This window comes from Diaporthe batatas, assembly GCF_019321695.1.
Source record: "Diaporthe batatas strain CRI 302-4 chromosome Unknown Contig00015, whole genome shotgun sequence".
Taxonomy (NCBI): domain Eukaryota; kingdom Fungi; phylum Ascomycota; class Sordariomycetes; order Diaporthales; family Diaporthaceae; genus Diaporthe; species Diaporthe batatas.
The window spans coordinates 184,180-206,315 of NW_025408562.1; the positions used below are offsets into that span (position 1 = coordinate 184,180).

The following is a 22,136-nucleotide window of genomic DNA, read 5'->3' on the forward strand; positions in this document are numbered from 1 at the left end:
ACACGAACGGTGCACAGATCACCTGCAGCCACGCCCCAGCCACGACGCCCTACCCGCGTGAAAACGGCAGAACGGTTGAACGGCTGCGAAACTTGGAATCAACATCGACCCCTGCATTGTGTATCAGGTGCGACCTGGGTACATACTTAAGTATGTGTGTGTTCCTACCGCTGCAGATCTTAGGAGTTGCCAATCAACCAGTTCCACAAATGTGTGCAATATACCTCCGTCTACGGAGTCCATTGAACATCGACTACTCGTGGCCTCCCCACACCTCCCGAGAACAGAAAGAAGCTACTAATTTTCCATTGAAAGCTGTCCAGCGAGCTGATGGGCAGGCACATGTTCTCACTTTCCAGTCTGGTTAGATGAGCCCAAGTGTCCCTGGGGACTTGTGAGATAAACATGTGAGTTATGCTGATAAACAATTAACCACACAACACGTCCGGATCTTACTTGCTGCAATGGACGCACCTTGTGCGAAACCTGTATGCACCGTTGAGAGTCGAGACCCATGCTGCATACGCGACTAATGAACCCTTCCCGTCCACGGGTTCATTGGTGACGCACTGCGCTGTCGGATGCCCTTGACTCTCGTCCTACTTCCAGCTCTACATACCTAATTACTTATTAGTCAACTCAAATCACATTGGATTTCTCTCACATATAAACAAACACGTGGATTCCGATGAGAAACTGAGACCCTTGCTATGTGGCAGAACGGAGCCAAAGTAGCTCTACTGTGGAACCTAAAGCCAACCAGGACTACAAACAGGTTCCCCACGGTTCGTGCATGTATCTTTGACATACATGGATGGACTTCTCATCAACTCTAAGGATGTCATCACCCAGTCCCTAAACCATTTCCTGGGGAAATACCTAGGTATAGAAGGCCAGCCTCCACACTCAACAGACGCAGACTTGGGCACAACTGCCAATTTCCCGCGAGCAATAGGCCAACGAATCCAAGGAGCACATGATAATAAGGCACTCAAGTGCTCCCGGGACAGCTTTGTCCGGTTTGGCATTGCCTAGACAGCGCTGTGTTCGCCATGAGAGGTCTGAATACACTTCGTCTGATTTCTTGACCAAATGAAATGCACTTCAAGTTGATCGTGTCCATCGTTTCGACCCATGGCTCCCACTAGCCATTGAGGTCGGGCTGACGGATGGTCTAGTCCGCTTGGATTGGGTCCGGTCGGTGGTGAAGCCTGATGTAAAGCTGGTGTTAAAGCGCATTGAGGGTTCCTGGGAGCCACATATCCAGGGCTCGCTTCTTGGAAATCATGTTCTGGATAGTGAGGAACAGGACATGTCTCGTCATCGTCCTCCGAATCGCAGTAGCTTCCAGCAATCAAATGCTGGAGTTCGTAGTCAGCGTCTTGCAAAGCTACATAGTGTGAATGATGTGTAGATTCAAGAAGATCCAAGACCTCGTCATCGTATTGTTTCGGCCGCATCCGCTTGACAAGCGACTGTGCCAGGTTGCGACGCTGTTGCGTTCGCCGCTTGAATAAAACGATCTCGATGTCGCTTGGCAAGCTCTCGGGCATTTCTAAATGTGGTAGCTCCCTGAACAAATGTATCTCGGGTGTCCGTCATGCCGAAGGACCTTAATTGGGTCATGTGGTACTCGGGCGGCGTCTCTTCGTTCGTCGGCGCCGTGATGTTGTGGGCGTAGATTTGAAGCGTGCCAGGGCCGCCATGATAGACAGAACTGAAAGTATAGGCCTTCCCATCGTATACAGGATCCTCTTTGCCATAAATCTGCAAACTATGCATGGCCCGAGACCCAATCGCCCCATCGTAACGAGCTTGGCGTGTTGCCACAGCTGCACTGCCATCTGGGCCTTTGGCCTCAAGAAAGAAATTAGGCGCAAGAGGCTTGTCCTGCATGGTCGATGGGATGACGCCACGGCCAAGTTCGTCGCGGACAGAACGAGACAGCTGCTCGGGATATGCTACGTAGTATATATCCGGCTTGGCTGGAGGAATCGTCCCGTCTGTGAGCGGCTCGAGATTTCCGAACACCGTGTTCCAAGCCGAAGGGTGGGCAGTCTGGCCGGGTCCGAGTATGGTCGGAATGACATTCTCTATTATGTCGTCTTCATCTTTTGCTCGGGTGTTGCTCTCCCGAAATGTTTTGAAGGCACCATCAGAGAGTATGGACGGAGTGAGCGACGGCATAGGTATGACCATTGCCGCCCATGGCCTCTTCCAAGTCTGGTTCTTGTGAAGAATAGACAGGGTGGACGCGATGATCGGTTAGGTGTAAGTCGAAGTCGCGGTCATATGGCGTCGGCCTCTTGGTCTTGGTCGTTTTGGTCGTCGCCGAGGTAGGTCGTGCCAGTGTGGAGGTTGGAGCCGTGGACTTAGTCCTCTCAGTGCTGGCTTCGCGAAGATTGGCTTGCGCTCATGGCGCTAGGTGGACGGTTTACTGGGGGGTGAGGATACTGAACAGACTCGTCAGGCAATCACTTGCAAATCGTGCAGTCCATCTTACCCCGCGAATGTCGGACAGGTCTGGGCCTCCGTGTCTCGCAAATCCAGCAAGATCTTTAGTGGTAGTAAAAGTAGTGGTGGAAGCACCAGAAGGACGCAGAATGCTAGTCCTGCGATTGTGCTCTTCTACCGCTCCATGGGTCAGCGAGATCCTAGATAGTCTGTCCCAGAACTCGGGAGAATATTGCCACGATGCCCAGGCGTCAAACTCGATCTCGCTTGTTGTCCTGAGCTTCTTAGCCGGACGTTTGGCGATGTTGGCTGGCGAGTTTGTTTGGGCGCGCTGTCGCTTTCGACTCTGCCGCGTCGCCATGGATGTGAGTGATCTATCGTTAAGAGATAGGACAGAGAGAAATGCGAACAGGGGTTTTTAGGTCGTCACAAAGGTCACTGTGTTGCCCTTTGTGGTCTATATCGCTATTTGTGGTCTGTGTTGGTCTTTGTGGTCGAAGCTGAAACTGCAGACGTTGGAGATAGTAGTAAAGTAGAGGGTTGCTTCAATTAATTAGGGAGGATTATTTTAATTCAAATATTTCTATTATTCTATTTGTTCATATTATCAATCTTAAGAAATTCCTATTTACTGCTGAGTTTGGTACAGCCTTGGAAATGCCCTTGCGGTATTTTGCGAAACGTGGCACGTAATATATCTCACGACAAGTATCTCATCTGGGCACTCGTAGAATATCACTCCGCTGGTGTTCATCAATCGTGCTTATCTTGGCTGTTCATCTTGACCACACAATGCTGCCCTTACGAGTACTTTAACAGCCACGGGCTATGCACTTGATTCCGCATTTACAGTTGATAATTTTGCTCTCTATGTCCGGTGAAAGCATTGCAAGATGGCCGGGCTTTGGCATATAAAGCATCAGACCGTACCAAGGTAGCTTGCCTCCTAGTCCTCACTCTGGTTACAGTGGTAATTATTGCTCCATACCTAGGCATGCCAAAACTACGAAAGCAACTCTAACAGTCTACACCAGATTGATACTTGTTTTAGGATGGGTCTGACAGCGGGGGTCATTATGAGTACATGCTAAAAATATCTCCAGTCGTGTATTTGTGAAGGTCAATGTGACCAACACAATGATTATCGTCGGAGTTCTTGGTGGCCGTGATGGGATTATGTGCTTGGTTGGTATGCAGCACGGCGAAGAGTTACTCCTGGATGCGGACTTGAGGTGTACACGATCGTTAAGCTTCAATAGTCAGATTTCCAGCTTCGTTACATTTTGTGAAATTCCAGCATCCTGTTCATCCGAGTGAATCCGTGGGCATAATTGTCTCATGTTGTTGAAGTGAAAGGGTGGTATCTACCCTAGGGTAGTGACAATCTAGACTTTTGCGGTCAGTTTAAGATTTCCCATTGAACCGGAACAGCTATTTTTGGCTGGTGCTTGAACAACTCAAATGCCCTGACAGATTCCCCCCTCGGTATCAATTCATTGATGCGACCATAAATGACAGCTGAAAACCTTAGTGGATCAATAAGGTGCCGTATTCAACTTTCTTCCACTCAATTTCGCTTCAACGGCCCAAGCTTGTAGAGCAAAACACAATGCATGTTTGCCTGTCACAGTCTGCACTACCGCTCGTCCAAGTATATAAATCCGTCCCATCACTCCTGAACCAAGACCAAGTCCTCTTGATACTCGCAGCCATCAACGCATCATCATCGATCACTCATCCAAAAAAAAAACATTGCCAATCCACCCCCATTATCAATAGCTCACGCACATCAAAAGTCTTCCGCCACATCTTTGCAGCAATCACACACAAGATGCCCTCCATCACCAAGACCGTCCTCGCCCTATTCACAACCCTGGCGGCCATAGCCGACGTCGCCCATGCGGGCATCCAGTCGTGCCCCGGGGACGCCTCGACACTGGTCGGCGACGGGCGGCAGTACTCGATCTGCTACGGGACCGACTACCGCGGCGAGACTCGCGAGGAGATCCCGAACATCGAGTCCGTCAGGGAGTGTGGCCTCATCTGCGACGGCGCCAGGTTCAGCCGGGGTTGGGACTGCACGCGCGTCTCGTACAGCCCCTCGCAGCTGACCTGCTACCTCAAGGTCTCGACGGGGGTGGAGTGGGTGGTTGACCAAAATTACGACACGGCCGTCCGGACATAATCTCTGCTGGCAGCCCCGGGGGGGCCTCGACCCCCGCTGTAGAGGAAGGTGTAGGAGATCACTTAGGGAGACTTGCAGGATAGTTGAGGGGGCAGTAGTGGGTTGAAGGAAAAGGGGGTGGTGGTTTCGTTTCTAATCCCCATACATAAAATGTATGTTTGAAAGCAAAAGTGGTTATGATTGTGGCTGCTACAGCGTTACACAGTTGAATCTCACTAATTTCTGTACGAAGGTGCTATCTGTTCAGTACCGCATGCCCTGAGACACCCTGTAGTTACTTTTTTTGATATGCCAGTGTCAGCTTTCCATCTCTGGCAGTAAATCAAGTTTTGCAAATTATTCAGAGCACTTACATCAGGAGGTACCTCTATTCAATGGCAGTCACTGGACACGCCAATATATGGGACATCATTGTGCATGGCATGATATTTGATGCCAGTATCAATATTGATCTAAGCAGACGATCGCTTGCTAATATAGACGGGCCAGTCGTAGGGAGCCATGATGAAATAGGCTCGGAACTTCCAGGGCTTGCTAGGGTCGACGAGACGAATGTCATAATCACGGACGATTGTCGACAGAATTTTGGACAGCTCCATCTTGGCATAGTGCTGGCCTGGACAAGACATGTAGCCCGCACCAAACTAGGATCGCAGTTGTGATCAGCCCACAGATTCCTGAGGCAAGTACACAGGAATAACAGCAGTGCAAAGACTTACCGGGCACCAATACTTGTCGAGGTGAGCGGCATCTGGGCCGAGCCATCTGTCGGGATTGAACTCGAGCTGAAGGACAGGGCAATGTCAGTCATGTGTCTACTCGCCTTCGAATGAATGGCATATATTTGGGGAAACTCGTACCGCGTCCGGGCCCCAAATCTCTTTGGAGTGGTGAATGACCCACGGGCTGACCGAGACGGTGGTGCCCTCGGGAAGCGTCTTGTCCCCAATGGTCAGGCCTCCCTTGGGCGCCACACGCGGCAGCCCCATAGGCACAGGGTTGTGAATCCTCAGAGATTCCTTGAGGCAGGCTTGGAAGAAGGGCAGGTTGATGGCGTCGCTGTAGCTGATGACCTTGGAGCTGCAGCTTCCGTCGGCCTCCTGGGACGCCAGGATCTCGTCCCGGGCCCTCGCCCATAGCGCCGGGTGGCGTGCCATGTAGTACAAGAAGCTCTGACAGGCGCACGAGATGGTGTCCGAGCCGGCGCCTACGTTGGCCGTGGTGTTGGCAAGGATGTCCTTGTCATTGAGGCGGTCCGGGTGCTCGGCTGAGGTCTTGAGCCAGTGCGCCACGACGTCGAAGCGCGCGTCCGGGTTGGCGCGGCGCTCCTCCAGCGCGTTGAAGGCTGTGTTGAAGAGGTGGCCCCACGGAAGCAGCTTGGTAGTCACTGGGTTGAGAGCTGCCAGCTGGATGCCCCTGAAGTGCGAGACGAGTGCGTGCACGGAGATGAGCTTGACGTTGGTGGCGATGCTGCCGCCGATGTCCGCCCCTGCGTCGAGATACCCGAACGGCTTGCTGAAGAGGACCTCCCCAAGCAGGTCGAAGGTCATATAGGTGATGTAGTGATCCAGTTCCATGGCCTGCCCTGAGGCGGCGTAGCTGTCCATCCATCCGGACAGCTTCTCCACAAGACCGTTGATGGCCTCCTCGGACTTGAGGGCATTCGTCAACGTATAGCCTGAGGCGAACTGCTTCGACAGCTCTACCTTACGCTTCGGGTCGGTGATAGACATGGGGTTCTCGAAGCGCCAATCCGGAAATGTGCTCATCTTGTACATGTCGCCTTTCTTCAGGGGTGCTAGAAGCACCCTGCGGACGGCGTCAGGGTGGCTCACGCTCACCTCATTGTTAGCCAGGCGGACGAAGTGCCCGTACTTTTCGTGTGCCTGGCTCAACTGCTCGTTCTGGTTGCCATCGATCGTGATCCGCAGGTGCCAGAGCCTCGAGAAGGATGCCCAAAACGGGCCAGGGATGTCTCTGAGTGGAGAGAAGTATCGACGGTAGATGATTATGGTGATGAGTAGGACCACCGAGCCAATGGCCAAGCTTGCGCCGGAGATCGTATTATTGTCCATCATGGCTGCCATCTTCAAAAGCCAAGCATTTGAGAAATGCACGTATGGTAACGAATACAACGGAGTGAGTAAAGCGCAGCGAGCCAAGCCCAGGTCACGGATGGAGCGAGGTCGTCGCCGGTACCTTTTCAAGGTATTCGCAGCCGACCTTCCCTATGTGGCAGGCTTCAAACGTCCCCCAGTCGTCCAGGGACCAGTTTTCATGAGCCCCGGCCTCCATAATTGTGGCATCACTTATGCAAGGGTCATGTTGACTGGTTGGCTGGTTCACTAAGTCTATGGAGTCTTCCAATTATCTACAAGGCCATTGGCTCTGCAAGATGGGACTCCACAGCGCTGCAGATTCTAATGTGATTTATTTGTTTAACTGTTGGTTGAGAATCGAGAAATGACAGCTCCCGGATTAATCCCCAAACTAGTTCGAGCAATACATACAGTGGCATGATACATGACTAATGAGTCTGTTGAGCTTACATAATTTTAAAAATCAGACGGCTTCATTGCGTTCTGCTGCATGCCCGAGAACCCGGTTCCATAACCCCGGGTCTTCGGATCCTGGAGCGACACACATGCAATAATATTACACAGTAAATGTGTGTCACAGCAACCACATCGACTCAACCTTGTGGGCTGAGGTCGATTGCATGCGGAGACTGGCCTGCTAAGAACAAGAGGAACGGGGAAGAAGAGATGCGCAGTGACGGGTTTCGCTTCTATTCAGTAAGGCCGAAGGTAATGTGATGTGTTCGAAAGCGCATCAAGTCCTGCATGTTTATATCCCCATATCTGCACTTCAAGTTGAGCGGGAGGGAGTCCCCGGCGCCCGGCTCCACAGATCAGCTCCCGTGTGGCCGCGACGGGGCCGTGCCAATATCGCCACGGGTTTGAGACCGGTGAAGAATCCGGAAAAGTAATGTCCAGCCCCTCGATTCAAGCATGGGTGTGGATCCTGGAGCCGCCCATTAGCTGATCTCTCCATAGCCCTTCAGAATCCTCCCAAATCCCCAAAAGCAAAAATATTATACCCGGGGGTGATTCAAATGTTATAGCTTCACGACTCTGGCCGGCCCATGCGAGGGTATATCCTCAACCCGGAGAGCCTTGAGCTCAAGTGCGATTTGTCTGCTTGCCTCCTTATGAGCTGCCACTCACCAGGTTTTCTTTGAAGTGTTTCTTGGGGCCTCGGCCACATTTCGTCGCCATCATGGGTTTCGATCCCGTACTACCAATCGAGAATGGCATGCAGGTCGCACTCATCGTTGTTCCCGTTGCCTTCGCGGTCCTCGCTACGGTAGCGGTCGGTCTACGGGTTCTCGCACGGCGGGTATCACACAGACAATTTGATGCCAGTGACTATGTCATAGTCGCGGCTCTCGTGGTCACCATAGCATTTTCGGGCTTGATTGCGGCAGAGCCCTTTACCGGTGCGGGAATGCATTTGGAGGACGTCGTCGGGACTTATGGCGCTGCTCCCCTGACTACATACACCAAGGTATAGTTCAATCCAGCCCATGGCTAGCCGTACACTGGCGTCGGGCTGTTATGGCCGTTACTGATACTCTGAGTGCCCTTGCAGATGACAATCGCCAACCAGATCCTGTGGGCCGTGGCAGTCTGCCTGCCAAAGGTCTCCATACTCATGCTCTACACGCGGGTCTTCACAATGCGATTTTTCATTACAGCTGCCCGAGTCACTGGAGTCCTCATACTCCTACTTGGCCTCGCCACCGTCTTGGGCGCCTTGCTACAGTGCCAGCCTTTTGCATATAATTGGGACCAGACCATTCCAGGGGGTCATTGCGGCGACCAGATCCTCTCGTTCAAAATCACCGGAGCCTTCAACGTCACCTTGGATATTCTTGTCTTGCTGCTGCCCATGCCGTATCTCTGCACGCTCGAAATGGCCCTGTATAGAAAGATCATCCTGATATTGACCTTTGCTGGAGGCTTTGTGTAAGTGTTCAAGCTCCTAAAATCCTAAGGCTATCTACCTGATTCTCTTTCCACATTCCCCACCGCCGAGGACAACAGCCGGACGAGACGAGTCTAACAAAACCACGTACAGGACATGCATATTCAGCGCCCTTCGCATACACGCCATCACCAGCATGTCATACTCCGATCTTACCTACGACGCCGTCGTGCCCAGTATCTATTCCGTCCTCGAGCCGACCATGTCCATCACCCTCGCCTGCATCCCCGTGATGCGGCCCCTGCTCGGTGGCCGCTACTCCTCAACAGGTACGAGGGTAGGGCCCTCTGGCAACACAACGGGGAACTCGGCAGGAATAATCTCCAACGGCTCCCGGTCGGCGAAGCGCACGAGCAAATTGGGCTTCACGGCGCTGGGGGAAGATAACGACGACTCGTCTGACTACCAGCTACGGCCGCTTGAACCAACGAGACCTGATGCCGCTGGCACTTCTGTCAGGATACAGAGCCATCGTGCTGGCGGCCGTGACAGGGATAGTAGTTTCCGCAGCGGGGCTACGGATGAGCAGGTGCTTCAAGGGGCCATCTCCGTGAAGCAAGGGTGGGAGGTCAGGGTGAGCTGAGAGCTGATCATGTATCTTCCTGGCTCCTGCTTCGATACATACTAGTACGTCTTCAAGTACTAAGACCATATATAGAATCAAGTAAAATGTAAAAACTATTATAACCTAGGTTTTGCCACTTTCGAATGAGAGACCTTCCACGTCATAGAAGAATGTATGAAATAAATTACAGAGATTCATACAAGTAAAAATAGCGGGCATACCTACTTGAGTAGGTACTGAGTTTTACTAACTAAGCAGCTGTAGCAATTGAGGCACACTATTCCATTTTTCAAGTTTGCTGAGCAGCGACTACGAGATCCTATTCGCCGAATATCCACGGTATGGTTCGGTCATGTAAACGAGATAATACGATACCGAGAGGCTTCGCATAATTCTGTCTCGGCAACCTCTTCCGTGCACAACGAAAGGCCGCTTGTTTATTAGCGCTGAACTTTGTGCCTTCGTGGACCCCTGAAGGCTGAGAATACCATAGACTCAGTTGCCTCGTTATTGGGTCGCTGGTTTGGACCAAAATGCATTTATTTATTTATTTTGCGTTCACTGACTTGATAGAATACTCTTTCCAGCGTTGGTTCCCAAATCTGAGCATCTGGATATTCCAAAGTGGATTTGAGCGGTGATAATGGATCCGAAGGACGGGACCAGCGAGCCTCATAGGCAGAAACAAAACAAAACAATCAATCCACCTGTCCATGATGCAGTAAGCGGCGAGTTATTCGTCAATGGAACAAGCAAGACGCAAAGCCGGATTCCGCCATGGCTCGATCATTTCAACATGAAGGACCTAAAGATCCTCTTCAAGACATCGCTAGCTGTCTGGATCACGACTCTCTTCATCTTCATTAAACCGACGCTCGATGTGATAGGTCAAGCGGCCTTTTTTGCTGGGTAAGTTTACCACATGTGGAAATCATCGAGTCAGGCCAGGAGGCTGCAGGGAGATTTAGTAACACAAAGGCAGCATTGTCCAATTCATTGCTCCGCCGTCTGGTGTTGTGGCGCTCCAGGTGATGATGGGTTTCTCCATTTGCGTCGGGATTGCCTTGGGCTGGGTATGGGGCATCATCACGATGAAAGCAGCATTGGCGTCAAGACCAGACGAAGACCTCGAAGCTCAATTTTCTAAGCTCCAACAAGCTATCTCGCAAGGAAGCATTCAGGCGTCCGGGCCCACACCAGCTTCGCAAGTCGCAATCTACGAAGGATTCTTACTCGACACGAGAGTCACACTATGTTACTTCTGCATGTGTGGCTTATTTATTTACCTCATGGTGAGCCAGCCTCCAGTTGTTCCGCGTCCTTCCGGGTTGGTTTTGCTAACGGGAAAATAGTCACGAGTACGAATCGCAGCTCCAAAGCTGACACTGGTTAGCATGTTCGCATTGATAATTGCGGACATATACTTTGCAAACGCCCCTTTAATACCGAAATTTCAAGGCACAATTCCGAAAGTTCTCATACTGCCCACTGTCATAGGCGTGGCAGTTGGACTACTATGTAACGTCCTGATATTCCCACAATCGACGACCTCACTGGTTCTGGATTCTATGTGTGGCATTTTAGCCCCGATCCCTGGATTCTTCGGTGCAATAAGCCAGCACTTTTCGGATCCCAGTTGCGAATTTGATACAAAGCGGCTGGAGCGGCTCAAAACTCAGACGATGGCGACGTTCAAAGCCGTGGGTCCTTCTGTGGCTTTTCTTCCCCTGGACTTTTCCTACGGACGGTGGAGTCCTGATGATGTTGGAACCCTTTACTCCCACAATCAAGAATTCGCTATGGCCTTTTGCGAGTTAGTACAGCTCCAATTGAGCATCTCAAGGTCTAGAGAGAAGAAAGCAGAGCTCCTGGACGAATTTCTCATACTCAACGATAAGACAGAGCTCGCGTCTCGGTTGCCCGTTGCTCATCGCCAACTAGTCAAAGCCCTCTCGATGCAAAATGCTTCCAGACGCCCTGAGACAGCAGAACTACATATAGCCATGTACAAAGTCCTTTCAAAGTGTGCAAACCCTCTTCTCGAGGTGTTTTCGAATGCCATCCAGACCATCACTGAAGGAATGAGCCACGCATCAGGGACCAGAGTAACGCACTCTGCCCAGATGATTGAACAGAATATCTCCGCTGTACAGGAACAAGGTGAGGTGTTCAAAACTGAATCAGTTAGTCTCATGCTCGAGTCTCATTCTCATCTGTTCAACCAATCCGGGGGCTTGAAGAACGCCGGCGAGGCGCGCCTCCTTGTTCCGTTTCTGCTGGGTCTCCTTTATCAGGAACGGATTCTCAGCGTTAAGGACGCGCTTTCAAAGCTACTCATGAAGTTAGCCCAGATCGACAAAGAACGCCACCAGAAGCGCGTATGGGTGCCGCGTGGCCTTGACAAGCTTCTCGGGTGGGCTTTAGCCAAGGAGGAAGCGGCTCCAACAGCCCAGAAGGAACCCCAAACCCCGGATGGGCTTACGACTCCAGAGTCAGACCGGGATGAATACGGACCGACGGCATTCAATGGATCTGGGCAGGGAGCCTCCGGAACCCAGCCTACCCTGAGTGCACAGGCGCAACTCGAGAATATACGATCTTCTCGGGCCCGTCGACGGACTAGGGCCAGCACTGCGCTGTTGGCTGTCCTCAAATGGCTCACGAACGATGAGGGAGTCCATGCTCTACGCACACTGGTAGTCACGATTGCGCTCGCGATACCGGGCGTCCTTAAAAGCTCCGCTGGGTTTTACTACCGGGAGAAAGGCTTCTGGGCGCTCATCATGGCACAAATGGTCCTCGTTCCGTACACTTCGGATTTCGTGTCCGGGCTCCTCATCAGAGTAGCAGGAACGGTGGGCGGCGGCGTGATCGGCCTCGTGTGTTGGTACATTGGTGCTGGGTCCGGGCCTGGTAATCCGTACGGTCTGGCAGCGGTGACAGGCGTCGCCATAGTTGTTCTTATGTGGTGGCGCCTATTTGCGCCTGCCGACCAGATGCAGGCTCCGATTATGATGGCTGCGACAATGTACCTGGTCGTCAGCTACAGCTGGATGGATACTCACAGCCCATCATATGGCGATCCGGGTGTTGGATATACCGTTTTCTGGAGGCGGCTGCTGCTTGTCCTGGTCGGGTTCGGAGCGGCAACCATTGTTCTGTTCTTCCCTCGACCGCCGTCAGGGAGTCGACATTACAGAAGACTTCTGTCACGGCAAATTGCTACTGTTAAAGAGCGATACGCTCTTCACCTGTCTACTTGGCAAGTCGCCCCGGCCGACTTGGTACAGGTCATGCAAGCAGAATTCTTGTCATCACAAAACACCCTCGAGGCTTCTCTTCCTTCGATTGAGGCCCTCAAGTTTGAGTTTTCCACCAGCAATATCGACTCGAATACTATGTCGGCGGTCTGCACCCTCTGCAATAATTTGAACACTCATATTACTCAACTTGTTCTTCAAACGAGGCGCCTATCACCACATTTACGATCGAGATTTATGATGTTAACCTGTGCGAACCACGAAAGCTTCGTCTCGGACTTGATGGCAGTACTTTCACTTATTCAGGGGGCCTTGATCTCTGGGAATCCTTTACCTGCAATCCTCCCAACCCCACTGCTGGGGAAGGCATTTCAGAAAAGGGCCGCAACATCCAAGGAACACGATACCGCTCCGGAAGAATCAGGGGGGTCGACAATCAAGGAGATTCTGACTGGTGACGAAAGTCGACTCTGGGCCAGCTCCTTGACTTCTTTTATGTCGCTGCTCGGGACAATAGACGAGTTAGTGGTTGTATTGAAGAAGGCTGTGGGCGAGGAATCTGAAGTTCTTAGTGGAATGTGTGAAGTATGATAACGGCGAATTGATTACATGAATACTCTAGGCAGTAGAAATAAGATCGAGCTTGAACACGCAATCATTCGTAACACCACGGCAAGCTTGCAGAAGGCTACAGGATTGTTGCCTGAGAGGCTTGGCTCATACGGCACAGTATAGGCTGTCATTTGGTACCAAGGTTCTGTTACAATGTTGACATGTCAGAATCCTGTATTTATTTGGGATGTTGGGGTTGCCCACATGCAGGCATCACTTTTACACAAATAACCATATAATAGTAGCACATCACACAATATAAAATCTGAGCAGGATTTCAAGTTTACCTTATACTTCGAACTGAACTCAGTTAAACTTGGTTTTAAATCTCTGCCTCTCTAAACCCTCTTGTTTGTACCGCAGTGAGAAACCCATAAAGCATGGCACCAGGACTATCGAAGACCATGCGCTTCTTGCTAGGGCTGCCACTGCTAGGCCTCGCAGCACTGTGCCTCCTGGCCATGGACCCAGAAAAGCTTGTGGCCCATCAGCAGCCGTCCCTCGAGTCCGGAAAGATCGAGTTCAGTGACAATTCCATCACAATCCTGAAGCGCTTCTATCATTTCGAGTTTCTGGACAACATCTGGCGCGGGGCGACGGTCACTTTCTCACCCTCCACGCTCGGATACGACAGCATAAGCTCCTGGCAGGTGTTTTCCTTCCTGCACGATCTGGGCCCCGTATATGCCGTCTGGTTTCTTGAATCCTGCCGCGTTGGGAACCGCTTCACGCTGGCGTACTTGTGAGTAGACCACAAGATGCCCATCAGAGAGAGAGAGAGAGACTTGCTCGCCGCTGACACACGCGCCTCACGGGCCAGCCCGACTATATTTATATTTGCCGGCCAGCTGCTGGGCATCGGCTCCGCCGCCCCGGTCTTTTACTTCCTCGTGCTCGTCGCCAGCCCCTCGCCGTCAGAGCTCGCCCGCTCGGGCCGCGGCCGCCAGCTGAGCACCGGGGGCATCTCATTCTTGCTCCCGCTCATGCTGCTCCTCCACACCGCGGAGGTGTTTGCCGCGTTCTGTGCCCCGACTCCCGAGGCCCGTCACTACTGGACCTGGGCGTGGCAGATGGCGCACTTGGAGGTGGGGGTGCTCAACTCGGTCATGTCGCTGCTCTTGTCGCTGTTCGCGTCGGCCAAGACCACTCGCAACAGCGGCGTCTCTCCTGCGAAGTTGCTGGCTGTGTTGGGCTCGGTCTCCACGGGCGTGTGGCTTTATACGAGATTTTGTGCCCCTTATCCCATCTCGGATATCTTTGTACCCGACCGAGGTGGGCATTCTGATTTCATCCCGCACACCCGGTGGGCTCTTCAGCTTGATGAACTGTCCGGCTTCGCGAGCTGTTTCATCTGGCTTTTGTATTCGTTTCTGGACCTCTGGGCTGCAGGAATCGAAGGAAAGTACAGCATAATTCTCCCGGTTGCCCTATTTCCATTAGTGCTCGCTTGTCTAGGCCCTGGATCTGCGTTCGCGTTAGGTTGGTGCTGGAAGGAAACTTTGATAGGGTCGGGCATGGTGAAACGTTAAAAGCGATGGGGGTTTCTGTAACACTGCGCGCACACGAGACGGCCGCCGCTCAGAGCATGTCAACATTACAGCTTCGGTGCTTCTAAGCTGGTTCCCAATCGTTCGGTGGGAGTATAAGTGCCTTTTATGGCCATTGGTCATCGACACACGTGTTGTGGCCCGCAGTGTTGGGCCTCGGTTGCGAATTGCCCTTTGAATGAGCTCTGTACAAACGGCGCTTTGTCGACTGATACAACATATTAAATAGTTCCTATAGCATCAATCCTCATGTACTAGACAGTCTCTCATACAACGTTGTTTGCAAATTGTACAACACTTTGGAATTGTCGTCTTGGGACTGGGCCTCGTCACACGCACGTACTAATTCCACTTTGATTTCGGTACTACATGTACAACGATCTGACCTGTACCAGCCAATATGCGACGTGTTGAAACGTATGTGGTATAAAAATCCTATCCGTGTTGGGATCCTCCCATTTGTATGTACATTGATGACCCCCTTACACAGTTTTGCCCTGCCACAACGCCTGATGAGATGCAACCTCACTCTTTTTTTTTTTTTTCAAGCACCCCGCACCGTAAGCAGCCGAGAAGCTGTAGGCCAGCCTACGAAGTGGCAAACTTCTCGATAAAGGTAGCCAGCTTCTGGGCACCCTCCAGGGGAACCGAGTTGTAGTTGCTGGCCCGGATACCACCCACAGACCTGTGACCCTTGAGGCCGGTGAGGCCCAGGTCGGTGGACTGCTTGAGGAAGGCCTTCTCGGCGTCGTCGATGTTGCCACCCTACCATTACAAAATTAGAATCAGGGCGCTGAAGTCCCGGGGGTTTTGCTCGGGGGAAGGGGGGGGGGGCGTGTTAAGCTTACCTTGGTGACGCGGAAGCAGATGTTCATCCTTGAGCGGGCACTCTTGTCAGGCACAATCTTGTATGCCTCTGGGTGGGCCTCGAGTGCCCCGTAGATGAGCGCAGCCTTCTTGTTGGCAACGGCCTCTTGCCCGTCGACCTTGTCAGGGAACGTGGCAAGCAGCTTCTTAAGTACTGAGCCGGCGACATAGACGCTAAAGGAGCATCAGTATGTGGGCTGCTTCACAGGGGTGTCAAGAATACGTACTCGAAAATGCTCAGTGTGTTGTACAAGCTGTTGTTCTTGGCAATGGTCTCGTAGGAAAGCACAATAGGCCCGATGGGCAGGCCAAGCTTCCGCAGCAGGGCCGGTGCCGGCTGTGGGGTTGTGGGAGGAAGGAGGGACTTCTTGATAATGGCGACGGTGATACCGGTCGAGCCAAGGTTCTTCTGCGCGCCGAAGAAGATGACCGAGAAGTTCTTGGCGGGGAACCTCCGCGACAGGATGTTGGAGGACATGTCAGCCACGACGATGGGGCCGGTGCCGTCGGGCTTGGGGGCCAGGATCTCGGGGAAGTTGGGCATCTCGACGCCGTCGACGGTCTCGTTGTCGCAGTAGTACACCATGGCGGCGTCGGGCGACAGCTTCCACGTGCTCTGGTCCGGGACCTTGCCGAACTTGCCGTCGTTGGCGGTCCTGGCGTCGCAGACCAGGTTGACGTGCTCCGGCCCCAGCAGCCTCTGGGCCTCCTGGTAGGCCTTGAGCGACCAGCTCCCCGTGACGATGTAGTCGAGCTTGAGGTCCTGGACGGCCTTGGCCAGCTCCTTCTCCAGCAGCTCGGGCGCGGCGTCGCCCTCGGCCAGGTGGTTGGACTTCAGCAGCTCGGCCTTCTTGCGCGAGACCCAGGCGCCGACCATGTTGTAGACGGTGGCGGAGAACTGTGTGGCAAGATGCGATCAGTCACCCGCGCAAAAGCAACAAACAGGTGTGGTACTGGTACGGCGAGCTTACCTCGCCGCTGCCGCCTCCCTGCATGAAGAGGACCTCGTAGTCATCGGGCAGGTCGAGGTAGGTAGCCAGGTCGGCCTTGGCGTTGTCGATGATGTCGGTGGCCAGCGCAGAGCGGTGCGAGTGCTCTGCTATGCCCAGGCCGGTGCCATTGTAGTCGAGCAGCGCCTTTGAGGCCTGCTCAAGCACGTCTGTGGGCAGCAGCGCGGGGCCGGCGCCGAAGTAGGTGATCTCGTCGCGGGTAGGCATTGTTGGGGGCGGGGCAGAGATCAATTGGCACGGTCGAAGAATGTCACGGCCACAGGACAGTAACAGGGCAGTGGCAGGAACCTCGGGTGCGGCTTTGGCTGTATATACTTGCCAATTGTTGGGGTGTGAAGCTAAGGTTGACTCATTCTTTTGGGAAAGTATTTTGCAGAGCTGTAGAGACGAGGACATTGACGGCCAGAATCATCCCACCTCCCCCCCCCAATACCCCACCCCCACATTACGTAGGTCAATTGGTCCCTTGTTTCGATCCAAGTGGTCCGTCCGTCTGTCGGAGTCACCACTCATCAACAAGGAAGGTTATGTTATGCAGCAGATTAAAACGGGCGCACATCTGTCGATGCCCTGCATGTGGTTGATATTTCAAATAGCACCTGCAAGGGTGTATTTCAAATACTGCCGGCGGAGAGACCGTCCAGCATAACAAGAAAGGCTCATCTTCAAAACCAAGTCCGGCTTCGGCCACCGAATTTAACCTACCCATCCCTTCGCTTCGCTTGGGCTTCGCAAGGGGTAGCGTGGTCATACATGTCGAGATCGATGAGTCCACCCAGTCCAGGGTTTCTGCACCTCTCAATTCCGCGGTTGACAAATTCACGTGTTGCATCCCACTCAGATCAGGAAGGTGTCCACCACGCACATGTACTCTGTTGAATAGTCCGCACATCCAGTAAGCTGAGGAAGACGGGTCTGATAAACGAGCGCACGAGGGACAGAACCAGCCGCATGACCGCGGCTCCGTTCCTCGTGATGTGGGTTTGATCTCGCGTCTTGTTGTGGTCTCAGTGCCATGGTAACAAAGGCAAGAAGACGTATCGTATCTGAACGCTGTGCTTAGGCTTTCCACCCCCTGTCTTGATGATGATTGATGGACCCATCCGGCCCTGGTTGCGCTGACAGCAGCAGCGGCTGGTGTTGAGAGAAGGGTATCATTTCTATATCTTGGTCATATGTTGTATATATGCATGTTATACACCTGGTAGCCAACGCTTTTTCTCGAAGGCAGCCCAGAAGTCAATCGTGTTGTACATACGACCGTCTCTTATCGTTGCAGTATTTACGAGGAAGTCTCCCCGCCATTGACATTCATGTTCTCGACTTTCCACTCACCGTCGACCCAGGCTTGCTTCTCGCCCAAGAAGACTGCCCTCTCGGCCTGTTTGTCGAGCGCCTCCACGACGTACTTCTGCGCAACATCGCGAACTTGCTCCTTGGTGACATCAAGCAGCTGCTCCCTCTTCCGCTGCTTCATCTCTTCGTCCACGCCGTAGAGGAAGCGGCCCATGCCCTCCTCGTTCACTGACACCGGCGCGTCGACAGACTGGAAAACGCTGATCTTGGCATCTTCCAGATCGCGGTCACTCCACTTCTTGTCAACCGCCCAGCGACCGGCGTTACGCATGATGCCTAACGTGTTGACTGGATTGGGGTCGCGGTACGAGTAGAAACCGAAAAGACCCTCCATTGACCGGTGGTATGCACCGCCACCGTACGCGCCTCCCTTCTCCCGGATCTCGTGGTGAAGATGCTTGTGTGTGAGAAGTTGCGACAGGATCTGGAGCGGCGCTCCATCGGCGGACGTGTATGAGACCGTGGGGACAGCTAGGGCACCATAGTAAACCTGATAGGGTAGCGGGTAGAATGTCTTGATGTTGCGTTCGAACTTCCTTGGTGCTTGTGCCGGGAGGTTGGCCGGACCAGAGAAGGATTTGAGGAAGTTCGAGAAGGCAGCCGTGTTAGCCTTGACAGACTCGCTCCCACACGTGATCGCTGCGCGGATGTTACCGCCCGTCATCGCCAGCTGCTGGATTTGCTTGAGCTTCGCAATGATGTCTTCCAACTGATCTGACTCTGGTCTGCTCGCGAGCGAGGTCATCAGCCTAACCTGCGACAAGCCACCAATCTGCTCGGAGAGATATGCGTGGTTGGTCAACCCGGCCTCGGCAGCACGACGTGCATACGAGTGACCAGACGATGCAATGTCGTTAACGACGCCATCGGCCGATGCCTGGATAAGTTGCCGGATTTGCTGTACAGCTTCGGCACTGTCGAAATTGGTTTCGACGACTAGTTTGTGGAGTATGTCGAAGACGTGAGGCACGTTGCGATCTAGCGCCATGCCTGTGAAGCCGAAGCCCTCGGTGGCGCGAGTAAAATCGGTCGCTGACGGGGCAGAATGATAGTTGACAGAGACACCTCCAGTCTTGAGCTTCATCAGGTCCTCCAGCTGCTCCATAGATGTGTCCTTTGTCCCCAGGCGCATGATTGAACTGGTGAACAAGGGAACCAGCAGCCTTAGATCATCCGGCAGATTATCCAAGGCTGTCACCAGACGGAAGTATGTCAGTCCATTGGTCGGGGCCTCGTACCATTGAGTCTTGACACCATTGACGGCATCATCCCTCAAAATTGGACCGGTCTTCCGCCTCGGGATGTCTTGGACGTGGACACTTGGCAAGCAACTGAGGTCCTCCGTATTGGTCTTGTTTTGCTCTTCGAGTAGTTGGATCTCCTTCTCTTCGAGCTGTTTCTGGGCAGCCTCCTCGCCGCCGGCTTGCTTCGTCACAGCTTCAATCTTGGTGGCAAGCCTATCGGCCTCCTCTCTGGCCAGGTCTTGCCCAAAATCAGGCGAAGGCGTCATCGTGAACGTCAGGGTGTTGTCATTCAAGAGGTACTTGTCCATCAGACCTTCCAGATAGCCACCCTTGGCCAGCTCTGCCTCGAATGCTGCGAGGGTGTCGTTCCAGGCAAGAGAGTCGAACGGATCGATGCCATTGAACCAGCCCGGCTTCAACCTGTGCAGCATTGACATGCCGAATTTGGCTGTCTTGTGCTTGAGCCCAAGTTCAAGCTGGTGTAGATAGCCGTCGATTTTTGACCTCTCGAAACCCTTGTCGCGCATCTCGCGCAGCGTCTTTTGGAGCGCTGTCTTGACCGCCGGGACGTCTGCTTCTTGTACGCCGCTCAAACCGACTGAAAATATGCCGCGAGAGTTGGAGCTATCGTAGCCGGTATTCGGTGACCAGTCGAGGCCCAGCCCTGATTCGATCATGGCCTTGTAGAGGGGTGATCCATACCCATCCATGAGCAACGCAGAGAGAAGAGATAGCGAGAACGACTCCACAACGTCTGTGGTTTCACCTAGCACCCATGAGACTGAGGTCTTGAATTGTCTGTTCGCGTCCATTAATGGATCGACTGGGCCTTGGACCGTGATGTCCTGGGGCCCCTGGCTGAGGTCAATAGGACGGTGGATCTTCAGATCTCCTTGTATCCTCTCAAAAGCACTGAGCTGGGCATCGATCTCCTTCAGGTGGTCGCCGAGCGGCATGTCGCCATAGGTGAATAATTTGGCGTTGCTCGGGTGATAATGTTCGTCGTGGAACTGCTTTAGTTGCTGATAGGTCAGGTCGGTTATCTTCTGAGGGTCACCGCCCGAGTTGTTGATGTCCGGAAAGATGTGGTCCTGGAACCTGATATAGTACAAGTAGCCAGCATCGGACATTTGCCCTTTCATCTCGTTGTAGACAACGCCCTTGAAGACCAGTTTCCGATCCTCGGGTTTGGCGTCCTGGCCACTGGCGATGGCCTGGGGATTCTCCGGGCCTATCCTCCATCCCTCCTGCGTGAAGTCTGTCTGCTTGAGCAATGGGTGAAGGGTCGCGTCAAGATAGACGCCCATCAGGTTTTGGAAGTCCTGGGCGTTGGTGGTGGCGAAGGGGTAAAAGGTGTGGTCCGATGCAGTGAAGGCGTTCATGAAGTTGGACAGAGTGCGTGGCAACATCTTGAAGAATGGATCTCGGATAGGGTACCTGAGACATTGTAAGCTTGCTGTCCCACACATGGCCAGTTACCAAAGCTGTTCTCATGCTCACTTCTCACTGCCACACAGAGTGGTGTGCTCCAGGATATGAGGCACGCCGGTATCATCTGGAGGGTTGGTCTTGAAGCCGATGGAAAAGACATTGTTGCTGTCATCTCGGGCTATGTGGAGATGCTCAGCACCAGTCTTGTCGTGTTGCAGATGCAGGGCCGTGAGCTCGAGCTCAGGCACATGCTTGGAGCGCAGCAGCGTGAAGCCGTGAAGCTTCTCGCCTGCCCTGGGGTAGTTTGAAAGCTCCGTCACGGCCCTCTTGGCTCCGTTGACAGCGGCATGGCGCAAGGCTCTTGTCCTCTGCATCTCGCCGTGAAGTCGTGAGATCCGCCGACTACTGGCGATGGACAGGCCAAGATGCGACGATATTGTCCCTCCGTTGCGCGCGGTGGGGGTTGAAGGCTGGAGGGTCTTCACGAGAAACCGTTCGACATAACGTGACGCGGTGGCGCTTGGAAATTTTGAGCCTGCAGGCAGTCAGAATAGGTACCCAGGTAACCAGGCGCGCGCGGCTAGGTGGCTAGGACCTGGTGACGTGTGGCATTCTGAGCCCGGGCCACTAACAGAACCCCTGCAAATCACGGCGGAGTTGTGATCAAGAACCCCTTTGGGCAGCTGTGTGGCAATCGAAGCCGGTTCTTCCGCCAATTCGGGACGGGTGCGTTACGTTACGTTACGGTACGGAAGCAGGCTACGGGCCCAACGGGCTCCGAAGCAGCGGTGCTGTGCCTGGCTGGTGCGATGGGCACTCGCTCACACGGGCTTCACAATCAGCCACCCAAACAGCCAGGTTAAGTTTCGGAGGGTTCAACAGGATCATGTTGCATTTGCTCTGCTGTGTACTCTGTGCTATTATTGACAATAATAGCACAGGGAAAATATCTGGTGACTCATTTCGCGTGCATGCTGCAGATGAAAGGTGATAGTGCCGTACCGCAAGTACATGATCAAAGGAACACCTCTTGAAGCGCCTTGGCCTTGTCTCGCTTCTCCATTGACCAGATGGCTGTCTTCTAAAGAAAGCAGAAGATCCAAATAAATCTCAAACCAGCCGGCCAGGGAGGGGCAAAGGGCAGTCAATGTATCTGCTGTAGACCGCGGGATTGCCCCTGCCAGCCAGCCAGCTCACCCCCTGTTGACGTAGAGAATTCGATCATAGGCAGCTAGGTCCCCAGCCAGGTATGGGGCACCTGTGCCGTGCTGCCCAGGTGAGGTGTGTGCTGTGCTGTACCTGGTCTTCCACCGCACTTGCACTTGCACCGCACTGCACCAAGCACCCAGTCCGTGCCCCGTCGCTAGTCTCTGCTCCGCGACCCCATCGCCGCTGACCAACCTCAACCTCAATTTACAACCCGAAAAAATCAACACACATGACAACGACGAGAAGCACCACAATCAGACCGAACTGCACTGGGAAGCCACCCCGTGGGCCGACACTGCCTGCCAATGACACACTGAGCATTCCACTGGAACAACACAGCTCGGTCCCG

At 53.3% G+C, this 22,136-nt stretch overlaps 7 protein-coding genes across 7 annotated transcripts; 3 read left to right on the forward strand and 4 right to left on the reverse strand.

The window, feature by feature from the left end:
- Positions 1 to 145: 145 nt before the first annotated feature.
- On the reverse strand, positions 146 to 2,815 carry KVR01_011330 (uncharacterized protein; the record flags this gene model as incomplete). The annotated part of the gene is made up of 3 exons (XM_044792043.1): positions 146 to 2,214; positions 2,246 to 2,371; positions 2,504 to 2,815. 3 exons carry the CDS (start codon positions 2,813 to 2,815, stop codon positions 1,438 to 1,440), a joined length of 1,215 nt encoding a protein of 404 aa, XP_044639705.1. The 3' UTR covers positions 146 to 1,437.
- A 1,379-nt stretch (positions 2,816 to 4,194) lies between these two features.
- KVR01_011200 (uncharacterized protein) lies at positions 4,195 to 6,885 on the reverse strand. Its single transcript, XM_044783874.1, has 4 exons — positions 5,500 to 6,885; positions 5,359 to 5,424; positions 4,993 to 5,283; positions 4,195 to 4,916 (listed from the first exon to the last, which is right to left on the reverse strand). Exons 1-3 carry the CDS (start codon positions 6,724 to 6,726, stop codon positions 5,092 to 5,094), a joined length of 1,485 nt encoding a protein of 494 aa, XP_044639575.1. The 5' UTR covers positions 6,727 to 6,885; the 3' UTR covers positions 4,195 to 4,916; positions 4,993 to 5,091.
- KVR01_011492 (uncharacterized protein) lies at positions 4,286 to 4,639 on the forward strand (the record flags this gene model as incomplete). The annotated part of the gene is made up of 1 exon (XM_044791005.1): positions 4,286 to 4,639. The coding sequence occupies one exon, from the start codon at positions 4,286 to 4,288 to the stop codon at positions 4,637 to 4,639; it is 354 nt and encodes a 117-aa protein (XP_044639867.1).
- Positions 6,886 to 7,188: 303 nt separating the features above from the next.
- On the forward strand, positions 7,189 to 9,377 carry KVR01_011329 (uncharacterized protein). Its single transcript, XM_044783941.1, has 4 exons — positions 7,189 to 7,624; positions 7,696 to 8,206; positions 8,291 to 8,667; positions 8,780 to 9,377. Exons 2-4 carry the CDS (start codon positions 7,919 to 7,921, stop codon positions 9,267 to 9,269), a joined length of 1,155 nt encoding a protein of 384 aa, XP_044639704.1. The 5' UTR covers positions 7,189 to 7,624; positions 7,696 to 7,918; the 3' UTR covers positions 9,270 to 9,377.
- A 4,040-nt stretch (positions 9,378 to 13,417) lies between these two features.
- Positions 13,418 to 14,994, forward strand: KVR01_011461 (uncharacterized protein). The gene is made up of 2 exons (XM_044785670.1): positions 13,418 to 13,865; positions 13,944 to 14,994. The coding sequence occupies exons 1-2, from the start codon at positions 13,504 to 13,506 to the stop codon at positions 14,650 to 14,652; spliced, it is 1,071 nt and encodes a 356-aa protein (XP_044639836.1). The 5' UTR covers positions 13,418 to 13,503; the 3' UTR covers positions 14,653 to 14,994.
- A 264-nt stretch (positions 14,995 to 15,258) lies between these two features.
- KVR01_011408 (O-phospho-L-serine:2-oxoglutarate transaminase) lies at positions 15,259 to 16,754 on the reverse strand (the record flags this gene model as incomplete). The annotated part of the gene is made up of 4 exons (XM_044783091.1): positions 15,259 to 15,435; positions 15,519 to 15,711; positions 15,765 to 16,435; positions 16,509 to 16,754. 4 exons carry the CDS (start codon positions 16,752 to 16,754, stop codon positions 15,259 to 15,261), a joined length of 1,287 nt encoding a protein of 428 aa, XP_044639783.1.
- Positions 16,755 to 17,829: 1,075 nt separating this feature from the next.
- Positions 17,830 to 20,952, reverse strand: KVR01_011297 (uncharacterized protein; the record flags this gene model as incomplete). The annotated part of the gene is made up of 2 exons (XM_044785206.1): positions 17,830 to 20,584; positions 20,648 to 20,952. 2 exons carry the CDS (start codon positions 20,950 to 20,952, stop codon positions 17,830 to 17,832), a joined length of 3,060 nt encoding a protein of 1,019 aa, XP_044639672.1.
- Between the last annotated feature and the right edge of the window lie 1,184 nt (positions 20,953 to 22,136).